Below are 15,939 nucleotides of genomic sequence, written 5' to 3'. Positions count from 1 at the left end.
TTTTATATTTAATAACAGGCATAACAGTGTTGTTTCACTCGAAATTATTTTCAAAACTTGTTCTTTGGCAAAACATTTGCTAGTGTAGGCTGTCAGCTGTCAAATGTGCCCTGCCCAATTTTCCTTTCTGTCTCGTCACTATCCAATCCTATTCCATTATCCCATAAAAGGGGCGGGGTTTAGGAAAACGTCTCTCACATTCGACCAATCACACCTTCGCATCCTTTCCCCTTGTCAAGCCACCTACCAAACCTTTGCTAGCTTAATATCTATTCAGGAAGAAGCGGGTCTGATTAGCTTAGCTAGCTTAGATCGCTAGAAATCTTTATAGTGCAAAAATGGCGTCGGTCAACCCTTTTAATCTCAGTGATTCTGAGGAAGAGGCTGAACGGCGCCCTAACGAGACAGTTGACACCGAGAGAAGCCCGAGTGATGGTGCGCCTGGGCCGCCGCCAGGCAATCCTTTCTCTCCGCCTGCGGACGCCGAACCTCCAACGCTCCTGCTGTCTAGCAACCGGACGAGCCCCAGCGGTGAGGGCATCTCGGTCTCGGTCGCGGCCACCTCCGCTATGGCAGGGAGCGCCGAGACACGGGTATCTGTGGATGTTATTGCTGCTCAGCTATTACGGGACCAATACGTTCTCACGGCCCTGGAGTTTCACACCGAACTGCTGGAAGCAGGCAGAGAGCTTCCGAGGCTGAGGGATTATTTCTCCAACCCTGGCAACTTCGAGCGACAGAGCGGCACTCCGCCTGCCAAAGACCAGGTACTCGGACCTGGAGGACCTCTGAGTAAGTATGCTCCCACTGTTAGTCTTTTAGCGGTCAGCTAGCATTACTCAAAGTTAGCCCAGTAGCTAGCTAACGTTAGCGCAAAAAAAACATGGGATTTGGAAGTCAATCGATCATGAGATATCCGCTTGCTGCACCTGCCATCCTGGTCTAAGGCCCACAGTCAACAAGCGGGTTTTGTGGGTCAACTGCGTTTGCTGACTTCCACACGAGAGCATCACAGAAGAAATGTGATTCAGCTATTCCACGCTATCTAGCGGGATGAGGTGGATGCGTGATATTGTGACAGACCTGTCTAACGTGTAATGATCATGCGAGTGTTATTGAGCCCTGTTGGAAAAATACACATTCCGCTTTCCTGTAGGACAGCGGGAGGTCAGAGGTCAGATTAGCTACAGAAAAGGCGAAGAAGAAGAAGAAGAGAAGGCTCGTGCATCCTGCTGTTGCAGTATTGTATTTCACTTTGGCCATGCCAATAAAGCGGTCTGGAGGTTGAGGAGAAGGCTACAATTGGTAGGAATTAGTGTCTTGCTAAAGAGGATTCAACAGGACAACATCCTGAATGGGCTTTGAACCTACATCACCTCGCTTAGGAGGCTTGTCAGTGGATTTGTTGTTCTGTACCAGACGTTTCTACCAGACCAGGGAGAGAAATATTGCATTGGTTTACTTCTCAAGGAGTGTACTACTATATCTGTATCACCCTCATCCACTTACAGGACTTATTTTATTGTATTGCATTATATGGTGGCTGACCATAAATAAACATGCAGTGCAAATGGTAACCGTGGTGTGAGCCCAAGCTGCAAATAAATAAAGCCTTGCATAGAGCAGCAGGAGTAGTATCACCATTAACTTTACCTCAGCTGTGAGAAAGCACTGACTGTTGGCGTTGAATGGAATTTGAGTGGAGCAGATCTATTCATGCTTAGCACAGACATACGTGTAATAATGATAATAATAATACACAAGGATATTTTGACTTCGCATGCAGGGGTGAGCCTCTCTGCCTTGCACAAGTGTATGAACTGCTAGGGGATTGTATGTGACTTGAAAGTGATAATGTGTATCACAAAATGGCCTTGTCTGCACATTTTTTGAATTGGATCGTCTTAACGACTCTTAGGTTTTAATGGACGTGACTCAGCTTGGTATTCTCCGCTGCAGTGATTGGATCTGTCTTGTCAAAGTATATTTATCAGAGATCCAGGGGAGAAAGGATAGAAAGTGAGTGTGAGTGAGAGACCCAAATTGATGGTTACACACCCACCGTGTCTTTTAAACCATCAGCGACATTCAAGCAACAGTGGACACACAGGCAGCACTGAACAATTAGGTGTTTGGTATTTATTTGTGTTATCAGTCGCAGTGAAAGCACACGCTCTGTGCATCTTGTCGATGAAGTGCCATATCACACCACTGGACGTGATTTGCCACTTGTACTGTAGTTTCAAATAAACAGAATAAATATTGCTATCAGTGTCTGCCAGAATTGGCAGCGGCACACACTGTAAGGCTCAAGGGAGACTGAATTGGACATGTTGTGTTTCCTGTCAGTGTTCAGTAGGTGTGCGGCAGTCATTTTGGCCGTTTAGCTTTGCTCCTCATCAATTCCAGGATTCAAATCAGTGTTGTAGTTTCCAAATAGCCCAGAGTATTTACATTACAGCCCTGCACTGACTGCAACTGCATGTATTCCCTTTTTTGTTGCAGGCTGAGCAACCGGGCCAGATGATGAATTTTCATTGTATAAACATTTGGCAGTTTTCCAGTTGAGGGAGCCACAGAACATAAATAAAAGCTGAAGAAAGAGAGGATGTGGTTTTTCAATCAGAAGATTCCTTTTCCCTCATTTAGATACAGCAGCGGTGGACAATAACCTGATGTCTCAGGAGACTGATGTGTAGTCTTGAGTGTGGGTCTTAGGCAAGTGGCCTGAGGCTAGCGTTAGCAGCTAGCAGATGGCAGCCAGTGTCAGATCCACTGCAACCCTCGCCTGTCAGTATGAAACCCCACCCTTTAGAATTAAATACATTTGAGGTAGACTGACTCTACACATTAGAGACCACAGCAGCAAAGACTGACAACCGTGAGCTGTGTGTGTCAGCTGCAAAGGTCTGGTGGTTGCATTACCACACAAGCCCCCAAAAGGTTTGGAGCACGGCAACAGAATAAATGTTTTATGATGATGTCTTCGAGAAGCATGACAGGACTTGACGGCTCCCCTGTAGTGAAACTGACAGGGAGCTCATGGAGAAACCGTAATCTCAGTCTTATTAGCAATTGATGAGAGTGCAGGTTGACATGAATATGAAATCCTAAACTCCTGATAAGTGAAATCCACCGTATGCACACGGGTAAAATATAAAGCAGCTGATGGCAGTCTATGAGAGAGAACACGAGGGCCATGCCACTTCTCTTTCCAGCACAATCTGATAGCCAAGACCTCATGTGATCACAGGACTGATCTTTGTCCTCATGCTTGAAGGACAATAGAAAGCAGTTATTGAGGAGGGAGGGATAGCGATCAAATGTCTTCTGTCCAATTTGTTGACAGGAGAGCCTGCTGTTTAGACAGCCAGCTTGCAGTGTGATTTTTCAAACCATGTGATTCTTGAGGACTGCGCTCTATCAATGCCATAGCATCCTTGACTGGTCTGTATGTAGTGCTCCAAACAGCCGCTTTAATAGCATTGTTCAGATATTTGATAAGGGTTCTGATTCTTCTGATAATCTGAATGCATCCACGTGTCATTGTCTTCTCTGCAAAAGCAAAATATCGTTGTGAATGCACAATCAGTGACTGTGAGCTGCTGATTGCAGTGAGCCTGTGCGTGGATAACGACTGTGTTACAAGCAGCATCGTATCTGCAGCTGTTGCTCAAAGCCACATGACTCAGCGAGGCATCTTTCACCACCTTGCTAATTTGCAGCAAAGAGGCATGAATGAGCCCCTCTCCGCCCATCGTTGGCTCGTCAGGTAGTTACTTGCTCATATGATGCCAGGAGCTTTTAAGGTTGCATGCAAGTCAATTCATTTGCCACGTGCAAGGTTGACAGTAAGCTGCCATAATTAAGGAGTTTGTGCGGTTTGACGCTGCAGACGTAGTGTGGGATACCAGAAAGGCAGGTACCTACCATCTGCTCCTGCAAATAGGTCACATAGCGGTTTCCCATGATAAGACAGGTTTGCTTGTTTATTCACACTATTTTTGTGCCCTCCTGTTACATATCTGTAAATTTGGCACAATGGCAATCCAGGTCGACCACACGCCGCTTCCCATGCGACACAGCTGACTGTTGAAACAATCCTAGCGGCACATGGGCTCGCTTTTCTTGTTTTTTTTTTTCTCACTTTCTAATGTTCTCTCCATCCTCTCCTCTGTCTGGGGCAGCGAGGTGGTGTTGTGTGTGAGAGGGCGATATAAGTAATGATGTTGTTGGAGTGCTGGCCAGGCTCCATAGTTATGGACCAGCTCCGACTGGCTGCCTGTTCATAACACTCTGCCTTTCATTAAGCTCTCTCTGTGTGTGTGTGTGTGTGTGTGTGTGTGTGTGTGTGTGTGTGTGTGTGTGTGTGTGTGCGCGCGCGCGCGAGAGTGCGTGTGCGTGTGCGTGTGCGAGTGGATGCAGGTGGTTCTGTCCATGTGTGTGTCAGTGTTGCACATCGAAATTCATATTTGCAAATATATATCTTAGTTCGGTTACACATAGGTTAAGTATGGTTTAGAATCAGAACCATGTTCCAGGTAGTAGTCATAGACATGCTGAGTTTTTGTGCGCAGGCTTGTTCAGTGTTAAATGTCATTTTTTCATAATTTTGATGTTGCGAGTCGAATGTGCGTACAGGTTTGTCTGCGCGTCCTTTATAATTTGCGCCCCTTTGTTCCATCCTATTTATATTCTCTAAATAGCAGACAAGCTTGCCAGAACATCCCTCCCATTAAAAACAGAGCTGGTTGGCCACCTCCTGATCATTCATCCTCTCTTGTCTCCCTGTGTGTGTTCGTATCAGCTCTTTTTAAACATATCTCTTGCTTCTCTCCCTGCTTTGCTTTTCTACTTGCCAAAGCAGAAAGTCTTTCATAATGTTTATCTTCCCTCTCCCATTTCCCTAAAAAGCTCTTGTTGGCCCCCCAGTTGTTTTTGCAAAATCAGTATTTTCATTACAAATTACCAGAGAGACGAAGTGGCTTGATTAATTCAGTGTACAGAGAAAGGCCCATTTAGCTCATTTGAAGTGCGTCTTTTGAATGTGAAATGGTGGCACTCATATACTCAAGAGCATAGAGACAGACACTACGTGTGTGGATGTGTGTGTGTGCCGCAACCTGCCTGGCAGGGGCTCAGTGAAGGGGTGACAGTCTGAAGTGTCAGATCTATCACAGTCTAGACAATACGCGCCACAGGCACAGATCTGAAAGGTCAGCCAGGAAGAAGTGCTTTCTTTTTGCAAATTAGGCGTACCCACAAAGACATGTGTGCAGTCACATTGTAGAATTACAGGGGGTTTTTTTGCCTCAAACACACATGCGTACTGCCCCCCTACAAGTGCCAGCTGTTGGCCAAACAGTCAGCTACTCATTTTAGTCCAGCTGGCTGCTTTATTCTGTTCATTTTTGATTTTAATGTAATGCTTTTAATTAACAAGTCGCAATTTGCTGTGTGTGTGTGAATTTTACAACCACTAGCCTCCGCTTCAAAACAATCCAAGCACGACCACAGAGAAACGTGGCTCTCTGTCTGTATCAGCCTCGACCCCACGTGCCTTCAATGTTTGACAATTCATCTTAATTGCAAAATGTATGAAGTAAAATATGGACTATTTAAAGCTAACAGCTGGCTGCTTTTCCCCACTGGCTGGATATTCCATATCATCGTGCGAAGCCCTGCTGATTCACCACATAGGTAGCAACATTTACAGCAAACATACTCACACATTTTAGGAAGCAAGGATAGTTGGAAGCATTGTCCACAGGAAAAGGGGTTGACCTGATGTCAGCATGCCAGAACAATGACACACACACACACACACACACACACACACACACACACACACACACACAGCCAATGCAGAAACACTCTCACTATACAGTCACAGACCTGAGAGAGTGTGTGTGCTTTGTGGTGCATGCAGCTGCATGGTCATACATTTGAGCATGTGACACACACACATGCACGTGCGCACGCGCACGCGCACACACACACACACACACACACACACACACACACATACACACGTGTACTACTAGTCCTGCAGCCAACAGTTATTTTCATTATCACTTAATCTGCAGATTATTTTCCCGATCAATCAATCAGTTTGTCAAAAAATGTCAAAATGTTCATCATAAGCTGAAACCAACAAATGTTTGACATCTTTGATTGAAAAAAAGGCTTAATCATTTAATTGATTATCAAAATAGCTGGCAGCTGTCTTTCAATCAACTAATTGACTAATCTTGGAGTTCTAATTACCATAATCTTACATTGTTGGACAAATAAAGCAAAAGTAAGCATCTGCTTTATATGCTTTTCTCCCAAATTGTGGCAGTTTTAACTTCTGCTATAGTATCTAAAGCATTAAAAACGTCACACGCACTCTAGAGACACACTTCTTGAATGTGACCTGAAGGCTGTGTGTTTTAAAACTTAGGTAAAACACAAAGTCAAAAAATCCACATGTGCACCAACAGTGATTTTACTCTCTTTCCTTACACACTCACTGCTCCTTCGCTTAGCAGAGCACGCCATGGCCTCCGAGCCGGCCTGCACGCTACATTTGGCCTGACCTTCCTCTGTATCCAGATATCAGAGAACAAATAGGCCAATCTTGCACTTGTATTGCAGCGGAGGGAAACTAACACCATTGGCTAAGCTACGAGGCCTAGCTCAGTGAAATCGGAGCACAAAGTATGCTTATGTGTCAGCTTTGTGTTGTTTGAGTGAACAATACTTTTGTGAGGTGGTTGTTTGGAGGTCTTAGATTGGAAATAGGTGTTTCCATTAAGTGAAGGTCTCAGCTAAGTTTGGTTTCCCCCCCCATGTTCAGTGACTCATAGGTTTCTTGGCTTAAGTATAACCTTCCCACATGGACTTTTAAAGGTTTCTGCTTTTAGCTGAATTTAATAATGTTTCCATCTGTTTTGTAGAAGGGTGGCACAGTGGTTAGTCACCATGCTCTCACTCGGGCCTGGTGTCAGCACACTTCCAACCTGGTTAAAAATACCCACCGCAGCAGGGCTACTGTTATGTAGCTGACCTTGTCCGTGTAAAGCAACGTTTCTGCAGGATCACATGTGATTATAAACTGGTCTCACTGTTGTCTCCGTCTCTGCCTCCATTCAGATCGAGCGGGCAGCATCAGCACCTTGGACTCTCTGGACTTTGCCCGTTACTCGGATGACGGCAACCGGGAGTCGGACGAGCGGGTGGCAGGTAAGATGAACCGGTCTGTCTGGGCTGGAATGGAGGGACCCAGCTTGCCTCGGGGGGGGAAGATGAAAAAGATGCACAACGATCCGGAGAATAGACAGTGACAGAGCGGGAGGGGGTCGTACAAACGAAGAGAATAACACCTGACAGCTGCGTCCACGACTGTATAATAGCAATATCAGTGCAATCCAAGCCACCGCAAAGCTGAAATATGTGTTTGTCCTGGTGTCGTCACAGTGGCACTGCTGTGCAAGAGCTGCTGTAGCAGTGATGACAGAATAAAGAGCGGACTTTCGAACACGTTTGATCCACACTTAACAGCGGCGTCACTGAGTTTTCACACTATCACAGCGTTCTGTTTCTAGAGACTCTTTTTTTAAACTAGCCAGGTAGGAATAGAGTTAATCAACAGAAGATGTATTTCAAAGATTTCTGGCTCATGTTTCAGCACCCAGTGCGTTTCTCTTGGTACTCGGTAGAGGTGTCCGTGCCTCCTCCCGTCCACTGTCACGCCGTTGAGTCAGTGTGTGTTATTTTTGGCACGGGACCTGTCTCAGCATTGTTCCAGATTGCACCGCCCCCCCCCCCCCCCCCCCCCAGGTGCCTCTGTCGTGACACACCGGTAGATACAGTAGTTTTAGCCAAACGCATTAACAGTTGAGTCTGGCATCGATGGCGCCTCGTCACAGAATGCGAGCTTTAAGAGCAGCTGCTGCGTTACGACCCGCTCGTCGGTTTTCAGATGTTGTGCGATGCCTGGAGGACAACAGCCCGATGAATAAGCCTTTTACTTTAACAGGGACCGTTCACATTCTGTTAACTTAATCTGCCTCTCTGTTTTCATCTTTCTATTTTATGATTGCCAGTTACTTTCTAGCCCTGCACACTACGCCATAGCACATTACCAACTTCCTGTAGTCATCCACCCATTCGGTCAGTAAGTGTTAGTCAGGGAGTCCTGATCCATGACCGCAGAATGGACATATGTGTGCTTTGTGTTTTTTTTTTTTCTTTGACATTAGATTGTTTTTTTCTTTCCTCTTTCCTGTACATGACTGCTAAGCATGAGAATCAGAGTCTGAAAAAAGGATTGTTCACATGTCTATCAACTGTAAATGTCAGTAAATGTAATGTGTATATTGCATCATGAGAGCAGAAAAAGGCTGTGTATTTTGTGTAAAGAGGGCTTAAGTGAAGCAGGTGGATGCACCTGAAATGTGACTGAAGCGGGGGCCGAGCGTGCTCATGGTTTTGGGGCCTCAGTCAGTTTCTGAAAACGCACACTGTACGTTCACGTTGAGTCAGGGCACAGTTGAAACCATGCAGCAGAGATGTTGGTTCCATGCTTCCAACTGCAAATTATGCATCTTTTTAAAACTGCCCACTCTGCCAAATTGGCATCCCCCCCCTCCCTCCCTCCCTCCTCTCTTCCCTCTTTCCCCACCCCCCCACTCTGTTCCCCTCACCAAGCTGCCTGCCCCCAGCTGTCTGACTCTGGGTTTTCTGGCTTTCTCCTGACGTTGATCAAACCCCAGTGAACACTACTGGACAAGTCACTCCATCCAGACTAGCTTTTTGCTTTTTTTTTTTGATTTATTTCTTTTTGAAATCTTTCTCCCCGTTATTCAGTTCTTGGTTTTCCATTTTGTTGCGCTTGCATCCTGTGCACTCTCAATCTGTTGGAAAGGTTAGGGATGACGGAGCCCGAGTGGGTGGATGTTGTTTGTGCAGAAATATAGTGTTCCTAAGTTGTGGAAACTGCAAATTGACAAGGACCGTCCTGCAATTATTACTAAATACTGATAAAGTACCCTCCTTTTGCACTTCCCATACTGTTAAGTCCTTAAAATAAAGACATTAGATGGCAGCTTTGGGGACAGCATCAGATCAGATGGCAGATTTTCAGTGCACAGCTATGCAACATAGTTTTCCTGCTCCATCGCTTCTTACTTTTTTGCGTGTGTTTTTTATTTTTTTTTAATCTGACTAAGAATCTTGTGTGTTCTTTTTCTTTATCCAGTGTTAGTTTAGCCTTTCCAGTGCCAACGTAGAAATCAAATGTCTGCTGCTTCTGATGGGCGTAAGAGGTCGGAAACAGCTTGCTCATTATGAATGAGGTTTTTTTTGTTTTTTTTTTTGTAAAAGAAGAAACAATTAAAAACAGTAGCTTAGAGTGTGCCGTTCACAGTGTAATGGCGTAGACTATTAAGAGGTAACAGCCTGAGTAGCTGTTGAGTGGCTTGAAACCAGAAGATTTAATTACTTGTTACCTTAGAAAGGCATGTGCCTGGAAAAATCCTTTGTCAGACAGCTCCTAGATGATCAAGGCTGCGTCTCAGTAGCTCCAGTAGATTTGCTCACCTCGGCTACGGCTGAAGTAACTTTGGACTCCCAATTTTTAGGTCAGTCACATCAGCGCTATTAATGGGAGGAAAAGGAGGGCAGGAAATCCTACCGTTGAGAAGTGTGTCAGTGCATCACACACACTTGTCATCCAGCCGGCTTTACCATGATCCTCTGCTGCATGCGTTCCTTAGACCCATGATTTGCATGCAACCTTTTTTTTTTTTTTTCTTTTTTTGGTTGTCGTTTTGTTTTATGACTCTTAGGATCTTTTGTGTGGTTGTTTTGTTTTTCATGCCCATCTTTGTTTTGTTTGTTTGTTCCCTGTCTTTGGTTGGATGCACTTCCTGTGTGTGTGTGTGTGTTGTCACTTCCTGTCCAGTGCTGGAGTTTGAGCTACGGAAAGCAAAGGAGACCATTCAGGCTCTGCGCGCCAACTTGACTCAGGCAGCAGGTGTGGCGTACTTTTAACTTCTTCTCCACCTGAACCCTCTTTTGTTACAGCTTTCTGTCTTTTTTTTTTTTCTTTCTTTTTTTTATTCCAAGAGAATTCCACTAGATGAATAACGCTCAGCGTCCTTTCAAACTCATCTAATGTCTTCTCAATTTCTCAGAGAGCGAAGTGCCCTCTCAGGAGAGAAAAAACTTCAAGTCGAGTCCTGAAATTCAGGTGGGGAATTTTTAAGTGCTGAAAATGAAAAGATTTGTGAGTTTCTTTCCTCTCCTCAAATGGATCGAGAGATTCGATGTGTTCCTTTAAACCCCTTGTTATGGCATCACTGCTTGGCCTTGAGAGAATCATTTCACAGCTTCTGTTTCCTCTCTACCTCAGGAGCCTATACGCCCACTGGAGAAAAGAGCCTTAAACTTCCTTGTGAATGAGTATTTATTGAAAAATGAATACAAACTCTCATCCATCACCTTCTCTGATGAAAACGATGATCAGGTAAAGAGCTTTCTGTGCTGCCGCGTGTTTTAGAGACAGAAAAACAAATGTCTGAATGGAGGTTTTTTTTTTTATTCCTAAGGCTAAATCGGAGGTTAGACTTGGAAGCATGAGGCCACTGGTCTGAGAGAAGTGGTGGGGTCATGTGACCATAAATAAATTCAACAACTCAGCTCAGCTGTCCTGTCCTGAGCTTGCATTGTGTCCTGCTTTGTCTGTTCAGAGGACACCCCCACCCTCTCCTGCCACACGCTGATACTGTTCAGTTATTTTTATTTTTTTACTTCTTTCCAGGACTTTGAGTTGTGGGACGATGTCGGCCTCAACATCCCAAAACCCCCTGACCTGCTGCAGCTCTACAGGAACTGTGGCACCCCCCTCCCCTCTCCTCGGGACACGGTTGACGTGTCGGTCGGGGTGGATTTTGGCGATCTCCCAGGAAACTGCATCGCCCAAGAGCCCCCGAAGAAACCCGACCTCTCACAACAGGTTTGTGTGTGGGTGTGTATGTGCACGTGTGGGTTTAATTCATCTGTGTACAGTTCGTCATGAGGTGTATCTTGCATCCAGGTTAGGTTTCCAGCTTTGTCTTAATGAGTAAATATTATTATATTCCCAGGTAGAGATGGGTATTCCCTGATCAGAGACACAGTCCTGTTCACTCTTTTCTTTATTTATTTGCGTGATTTAAAGTTGAATGCCGGACAGAAATGAGCAGAACATGCACACACTCATTGAAGTTAAGGTCAGCTGCTTTGACTCATCACAGCAGAGTAGTGGAGGCGGCCTACTCTGCATTCACATTGTTTTAGTAAAAGGCTGTGGCTCCTCCTGTTAATAAAGTCTGAGATGTCACCAGCTCGTGAAGAGTTTTGACCTATTGTTGGAGCACCTACTCTTGAGCCGAGGTAATAAAGTGTCTGTAATCTTTTTGTCTCTCCGTAGCAACAGACAGAAGTCGTCCAGGAGTTGGAGTACCAGATAAGCCTCCTCAACAACGAGAAGCAGAGCCTAGCCGAGCAGATGAAGAAGCTGCAGAGGTGTGTGTCTGAGTGCGTCTAATTTACAAGTCAATCAGTATGTCAGACTGGCTGAGATGTTATTGATCATATGACCGCTGTTGGTACGCTATGATGCTGGAACGAGAACATTTTCCATGGGGAAATGAGAAGCATCCATAAAAACCTAAAAATGTTTTCAGCACTTCGCTCCACATTGCTACCATAACTGTGACCGAAACAGGCCACGAGGTGGAACCGGCATGGAAAACCGCTGTTGCATGAAATTACAGAGGAAACCCTGCACTGATGCATCCGTGGAACTTATTTTCCTTCCATGTGGAGTCTTTAATTGCTACCATTCATACAAATTCACCACAATCCAGATCTGTTAAGCCATTTTGCTGAACTGTTCTACCACGACTTCCTGATGGGAAGAACTCGCTCCTTCTCCTTCTCTTTCTTCTTCTTCTTCTTCTTCTTCTTCTCCTCCTTCTTCTTCTTCTTCTTCTTCTTCACTAATCAGAACTATGTCGTGTTTTCTAACAGTGTCCTCTCCGCTCTCCTTTCCCGTCCCTCATAGTGAGATTCAGACACTGAAGAGGACTGTCTCCTCCCCACCTCCGGCCACTCTGGACCTGGGCTCCCAGAATACACCCAACCCCTGCTCCTCCTCCGCCACCAACGCTTCTTCCACTGACCCTCTCTCTGTGGTATGTGGTCACTTAATACACAGATTAGTGAACCTGCACGTTTCCTGATGTAGTTTAACAAAAGGCCTGAAGCCCTTAGACTTAACCTCGCCTTACTTGCAGCCTCCTACAGATAACGGCCAGTATCTGGACATCCGGGGGGTTTCAGAGCCTGAAACTGTCCTGGACCTCCCCTCTACTCAGAACACAACACATGCCCACCCACAGTCCCACAACAAGCTTAAAAGCCGGCCTCCCGTCCAGTTTGATCAACCCAACAGGTGAGTGGAAATTCAGACATACAGAAAACTAAATAAATAAAAATTCTGCATTTATCCTGCATAAAAAGATCACAGTGCTCATGTCAATAATGCTGTATTTGTCTGTAAGTGGCTTAAATCAAGAATACAGAAAATGACCTACCTGTTGCAGCCGCACTGCCTGTCTGAGTGTAGTTACTAAATGTAGCCACTAGATGGAGGTAGGTATCAGTCAATGTAGCCATGGCACAGCGGATCTTGGCTGCCCTCTTGTGTGGAAATGCAACTTACTGAATTTCCTCAGAGCACACAGCAGCCCTTGTGTGACGTGAACTTTTGACTTTTCTAAACATTTCAATCCACTATCCCACCCGTGCTGCAGTATGTTTGCTGCACCAACGACTAATGAATCGTCCAGTCAGCGGAAAACTGTTTTTCCTGCATATATCACTCATATATTTCCCTTTTGAAACTTTCAGGATCTTGTGCAGCTCCATCAGGGGCAAAAACCCAGATAAAATCATCTGCTATTGAACAGGTGCCAGCGCAATGTAGCCAAACTCCATCTATCTATAGTTGTTTGTATTTTCTCATTGCACTGAAATACACTGCAGTGACATGGGAGAGTGGCGGCACTAAGCTCTCTGGCAGGGTGGCCCCGTCCGGTCCGCCAGTCATTCGGTGGTCAGGGTGATCTCCTCTCGCGGAGCACAGCTTAAGCGGTCCAGACTGTAGTGACCGTTTTTGGTTTCTTGTTGTTTGTGGTGTCGCAGGAAGTTATCCCCGGCCTTCCTGCAAGCCCTGCTGTCCTTCTGCAGAATGTGCTCTGACAGCCGCCTGGGAGCAGAGGTCAGCTCACACGCTCTATCATGAATATTTAAAATAAAACTGTGCTTTTTATGATAACATACACAATCATGCAATAACGTCTCTCGTTTCCAGGTGTCCCGTATAGCAGACAGCGAGGAGAGTGTGATGCTGATGCTGGGCCGCTGTCTCCCTCACATTGTCCCGAATGTGCTTCTTGCTAAACGAGAGGTAACACCCGCCCCTGCCGCTCCTCCTGCTCATCTTCCTCTCCGTATCCCTTTCATTATTGCCACCACCACAGGCTTCTTCTCATAGTGTCCAATAGATACACACACAGCAGCGAGGCGTAGCAGGGTGAACATTTAGGGAGAGCTTCAGCTTGCAGCTTCCCATCCAAACTGCATCTTTGTAGCTTTGCTGAAGGGTGTTGAAAGTGATTTTTTTTTTTTTTTTATGAAAGTGTTGTTGGCTCAGCCATTTCACCACCTGCTATTGTGAGAAATATTTCGGTCTGTTTGCTTTGAAAGAGCACCACCCTCTTCTTGGTTTGTGCCGCAAGGCGAGGCTGCCAGTCGTCTTGGCATTGCTCTAATTGGCACGATAGCGGGTTTGTTTTTGATCATCGCGCTAATGTCTTAAATTAAAGCGCTAAAGCTGCACTTAGCATCTTTATCCTCGTTGTCCTTTCGCAGATTTGGCTGTGTCCTACCAGCAAGCTGAATAAAGAGCTCATTTAGAGATTTGCAGCGCTGAACACAGACATTTTTAAACCTGCTAATACCCAGCTGACCTGTGTCTATCTATTGTTTGGGAATCTCACCCTCTTTGTCTGGTGGCTTGTGTTTTCACCAGTGTTATCATCCTTTCTCCTCTGCTGTTCTCTCCCCCCCCCCCCCCCCCCCCCCCGCACACACACTCGCGTTCTGCTGTCCTTTTTGCCTTCACTGGTTTTATTTTTATTCTTCTCTTTTCGTCTCACTCATTCTCTCACTCTCATGCATGCCTCTCTTCTAGAGAATGGTTGCACATCTTTGCCAGGTGAGTCTTTCACGCACTCATCTGCATGGTTCTCACCTGACCAAAAAGTAAACGTCCAGCTCCTGTTGGCTACAACTGCTGTCACGCAGGGTCTGACTTGCCAGAGTGATTCCTTTCTTTTTTAACCAGCAGTCGCCCTGACATTTCTGTGAGGTGCTAACGACTGTCGTTTCGCTTTCTTGCATCGCCGTAAAAGTAAATATGAAAAATTGGTTTCTAGCTAATATATGAATCAACTTGCAACGATGACCTGGGGTGTGCAGTTTTAGCCTGAGGTGGGTCTTGTACTGTATGTCACTTCAACCTAATGTACCTTTACTCTATCCTTTTGTGATTTATTCCCTGTTTGTTTTTATTTGCTGCAACTCTAATCACTTTAAGTGGCTTTTTTTTTAGATTCTGATTATAATAATTAATCTTGTAACATTTTCAAGCAGCCTGCTTAAAAGCCCGCGTTCTTATGACTAAATACAACCAAAGAGAAGTGCTTTGTTTCAAGTCCTTGATATAACCTAGCTGTAAACCAGCATTCTTCCTTGAACCGTTAGGGAACGTCTGTCAACATCATGTTTGTGTCCTCTGAGGAATCAGGGGAAGATGATTTTTCAATAGATTAGGCATTAACAAGCTATTACTCCTTGCAAGCTCTAATGCAGACACCTGCACAGGTGTTCTGTCGACGTGTAACTGCTTGCATGCGATTTGTGTTTGTGTGTGTCCTTGTGTGTACAAACATTGTCGAAACTCGGTAGGAGACAAAATGGAGAGCTGGAAAGAGGTAAGTCTGGTCGGAGTAGTTCTCAGTCGGGGCTGCTTTGCATATCATTATGGTTATGTTATTTCAATCAACCACCAGGGTTATGGAGAACTTAATCTCTTTGCAAAATCAAGATAAGCCCACTGAGGGGAGTGGATGACAAAAAATCAACAAAACAAAGCAGAACGCTGAGGCCTGAGAGGTGTGGACTTTGCACCGTGTCCGTTAGATTCACCAGCTATGACAGTGGGTACACACACGCACAGCTGCTTCCATCTTGCAACTTGAAGCTCTCTAACCACCACGAGCCTGGAGACACACCTCGTTGTTTGAATGTGACACCCACTTAAGAAGAAAAAGTGTTTGACTTGAAACGGTGGAATGGTGCATTGAAACTCTGCCTGCCACCTGGCTGCATTATCAGATGCTGTAAATCATTAAACATTATGGTTTTCTTCAGTGTTGCGTGCTTCACTGGAGCTCAATGCGACGTGCGTTCTCTGCGTAGCTCTGCAATGCTCGTGTTTTCCTTTGTCTTGTTGGGGAGAAAGGTTTCATTTATGGTCATTTGCGACAACTGTTTTCTTAAGTCAATGTAATGCAGTAAAGTGTTTGTCTAGCTCTTTCCGAAGAAGCAGTATCGCTATAAAGAGAGTAAATATAAGCTCTTGACTGACTTCCTTTTTTCTGCTGGCCAGATTAACTGTGATCATTAACGAACTACTGGCAAGACAAAGAGCACTGACCGTTTTATTAAGACTGGTCCAAGACAAAAGATTAGAAGTTAAGGTATAACTCAGAGGACAGACATCAGACGTAAGAAACAAAGAGAAAAACGAAGACATCTGGAGGAGACGAGCCTGTGCAGGAA

At 45.2% G+C, this 15,939-nt stretch overlaps 1 protein-coding gene across 6 annotated transcripts in view; it reads left to right on the top strand.

The window, feature by feature from the left end:
- The first annotated feature begins 233 nt into the window (after positions 1–233).
- Positions 234–15,939, top strand: part of relch (RAB11 binding and LisH domain, coiled-coil and HEAT repeat containing) — a 32,224-nt gene continuing 16,518 nt past the window's right edge. For 2 of the 6 annotated variants that reach the window (XM_076761204.1, XM_076761203.1), the window contains exons 1-12: positions 244–792; positions 7,138–7,227; positions 9,950–10,021; positions 10,182–10,237; positions 10,400–10,513; positions 10,808–11,002; positions 11,459–11,553; positions 12,095–12,224; positions 12,327–12,484; positions 13,237–13,312; positions 13,406–13,501; positions 14,288–14,311. In XM_076761204.1, coding sequence (XP_076617319.1) covers positions 339–792; positions 7,138–7,227; positions 9,950–10,021; positions 10,182–10,237; positions 10,400–10,513; positions 10,808–11,002; positions 11,459–11,553; positions 12,095–12,224; positions 12,327–12,484; positions 13,237–13,312; positions 13,406–13,501; positions 14,288–14,311 — 1,560 coding nt within the window. In that variant the 5' untranslated portion in view covers positions 244–338. Of the gene's footprint in view, positions 793–7,137; positions 7,228–9,949; positions 10,022–10,181; positions 10,238–10,399; positions 10,514–10,807; positions 11,003–11,458; positions 11,554–12,094; positions 12,225–12,326; positions 12,485–13,236; positions 13,313–13,405; positions 13,502–14,287; positions 14,312–15,939 lie in introns of all 6 variants that reach the window. The other 4 variants (XM_076761206.1, XM_076761205.1, XM_076761207.1 and 1 more) reach the window with 3 other exon arrangements.

This window comes from Chaetodon auriga, chromosome 21 (genome assembly GCF_051107435.1).
Source record: "Chaetodon auriga isolate fChaAug3 chromosome 21, fChaAug3.hap1, whole genome shotgun sequence".
Lineage (NCBI taxonomy): Eukaryota > Metazoa > Chordata > Actinopteri > Chaetodontiformes > Chaetodontidae > Chaetodon > Chaetodon auriga.
The sequence above is the reverse complement of the archived record's forward strand: the minus strand, read 5'-3'. Positions and strand labels throughout refer to the sequence as shown.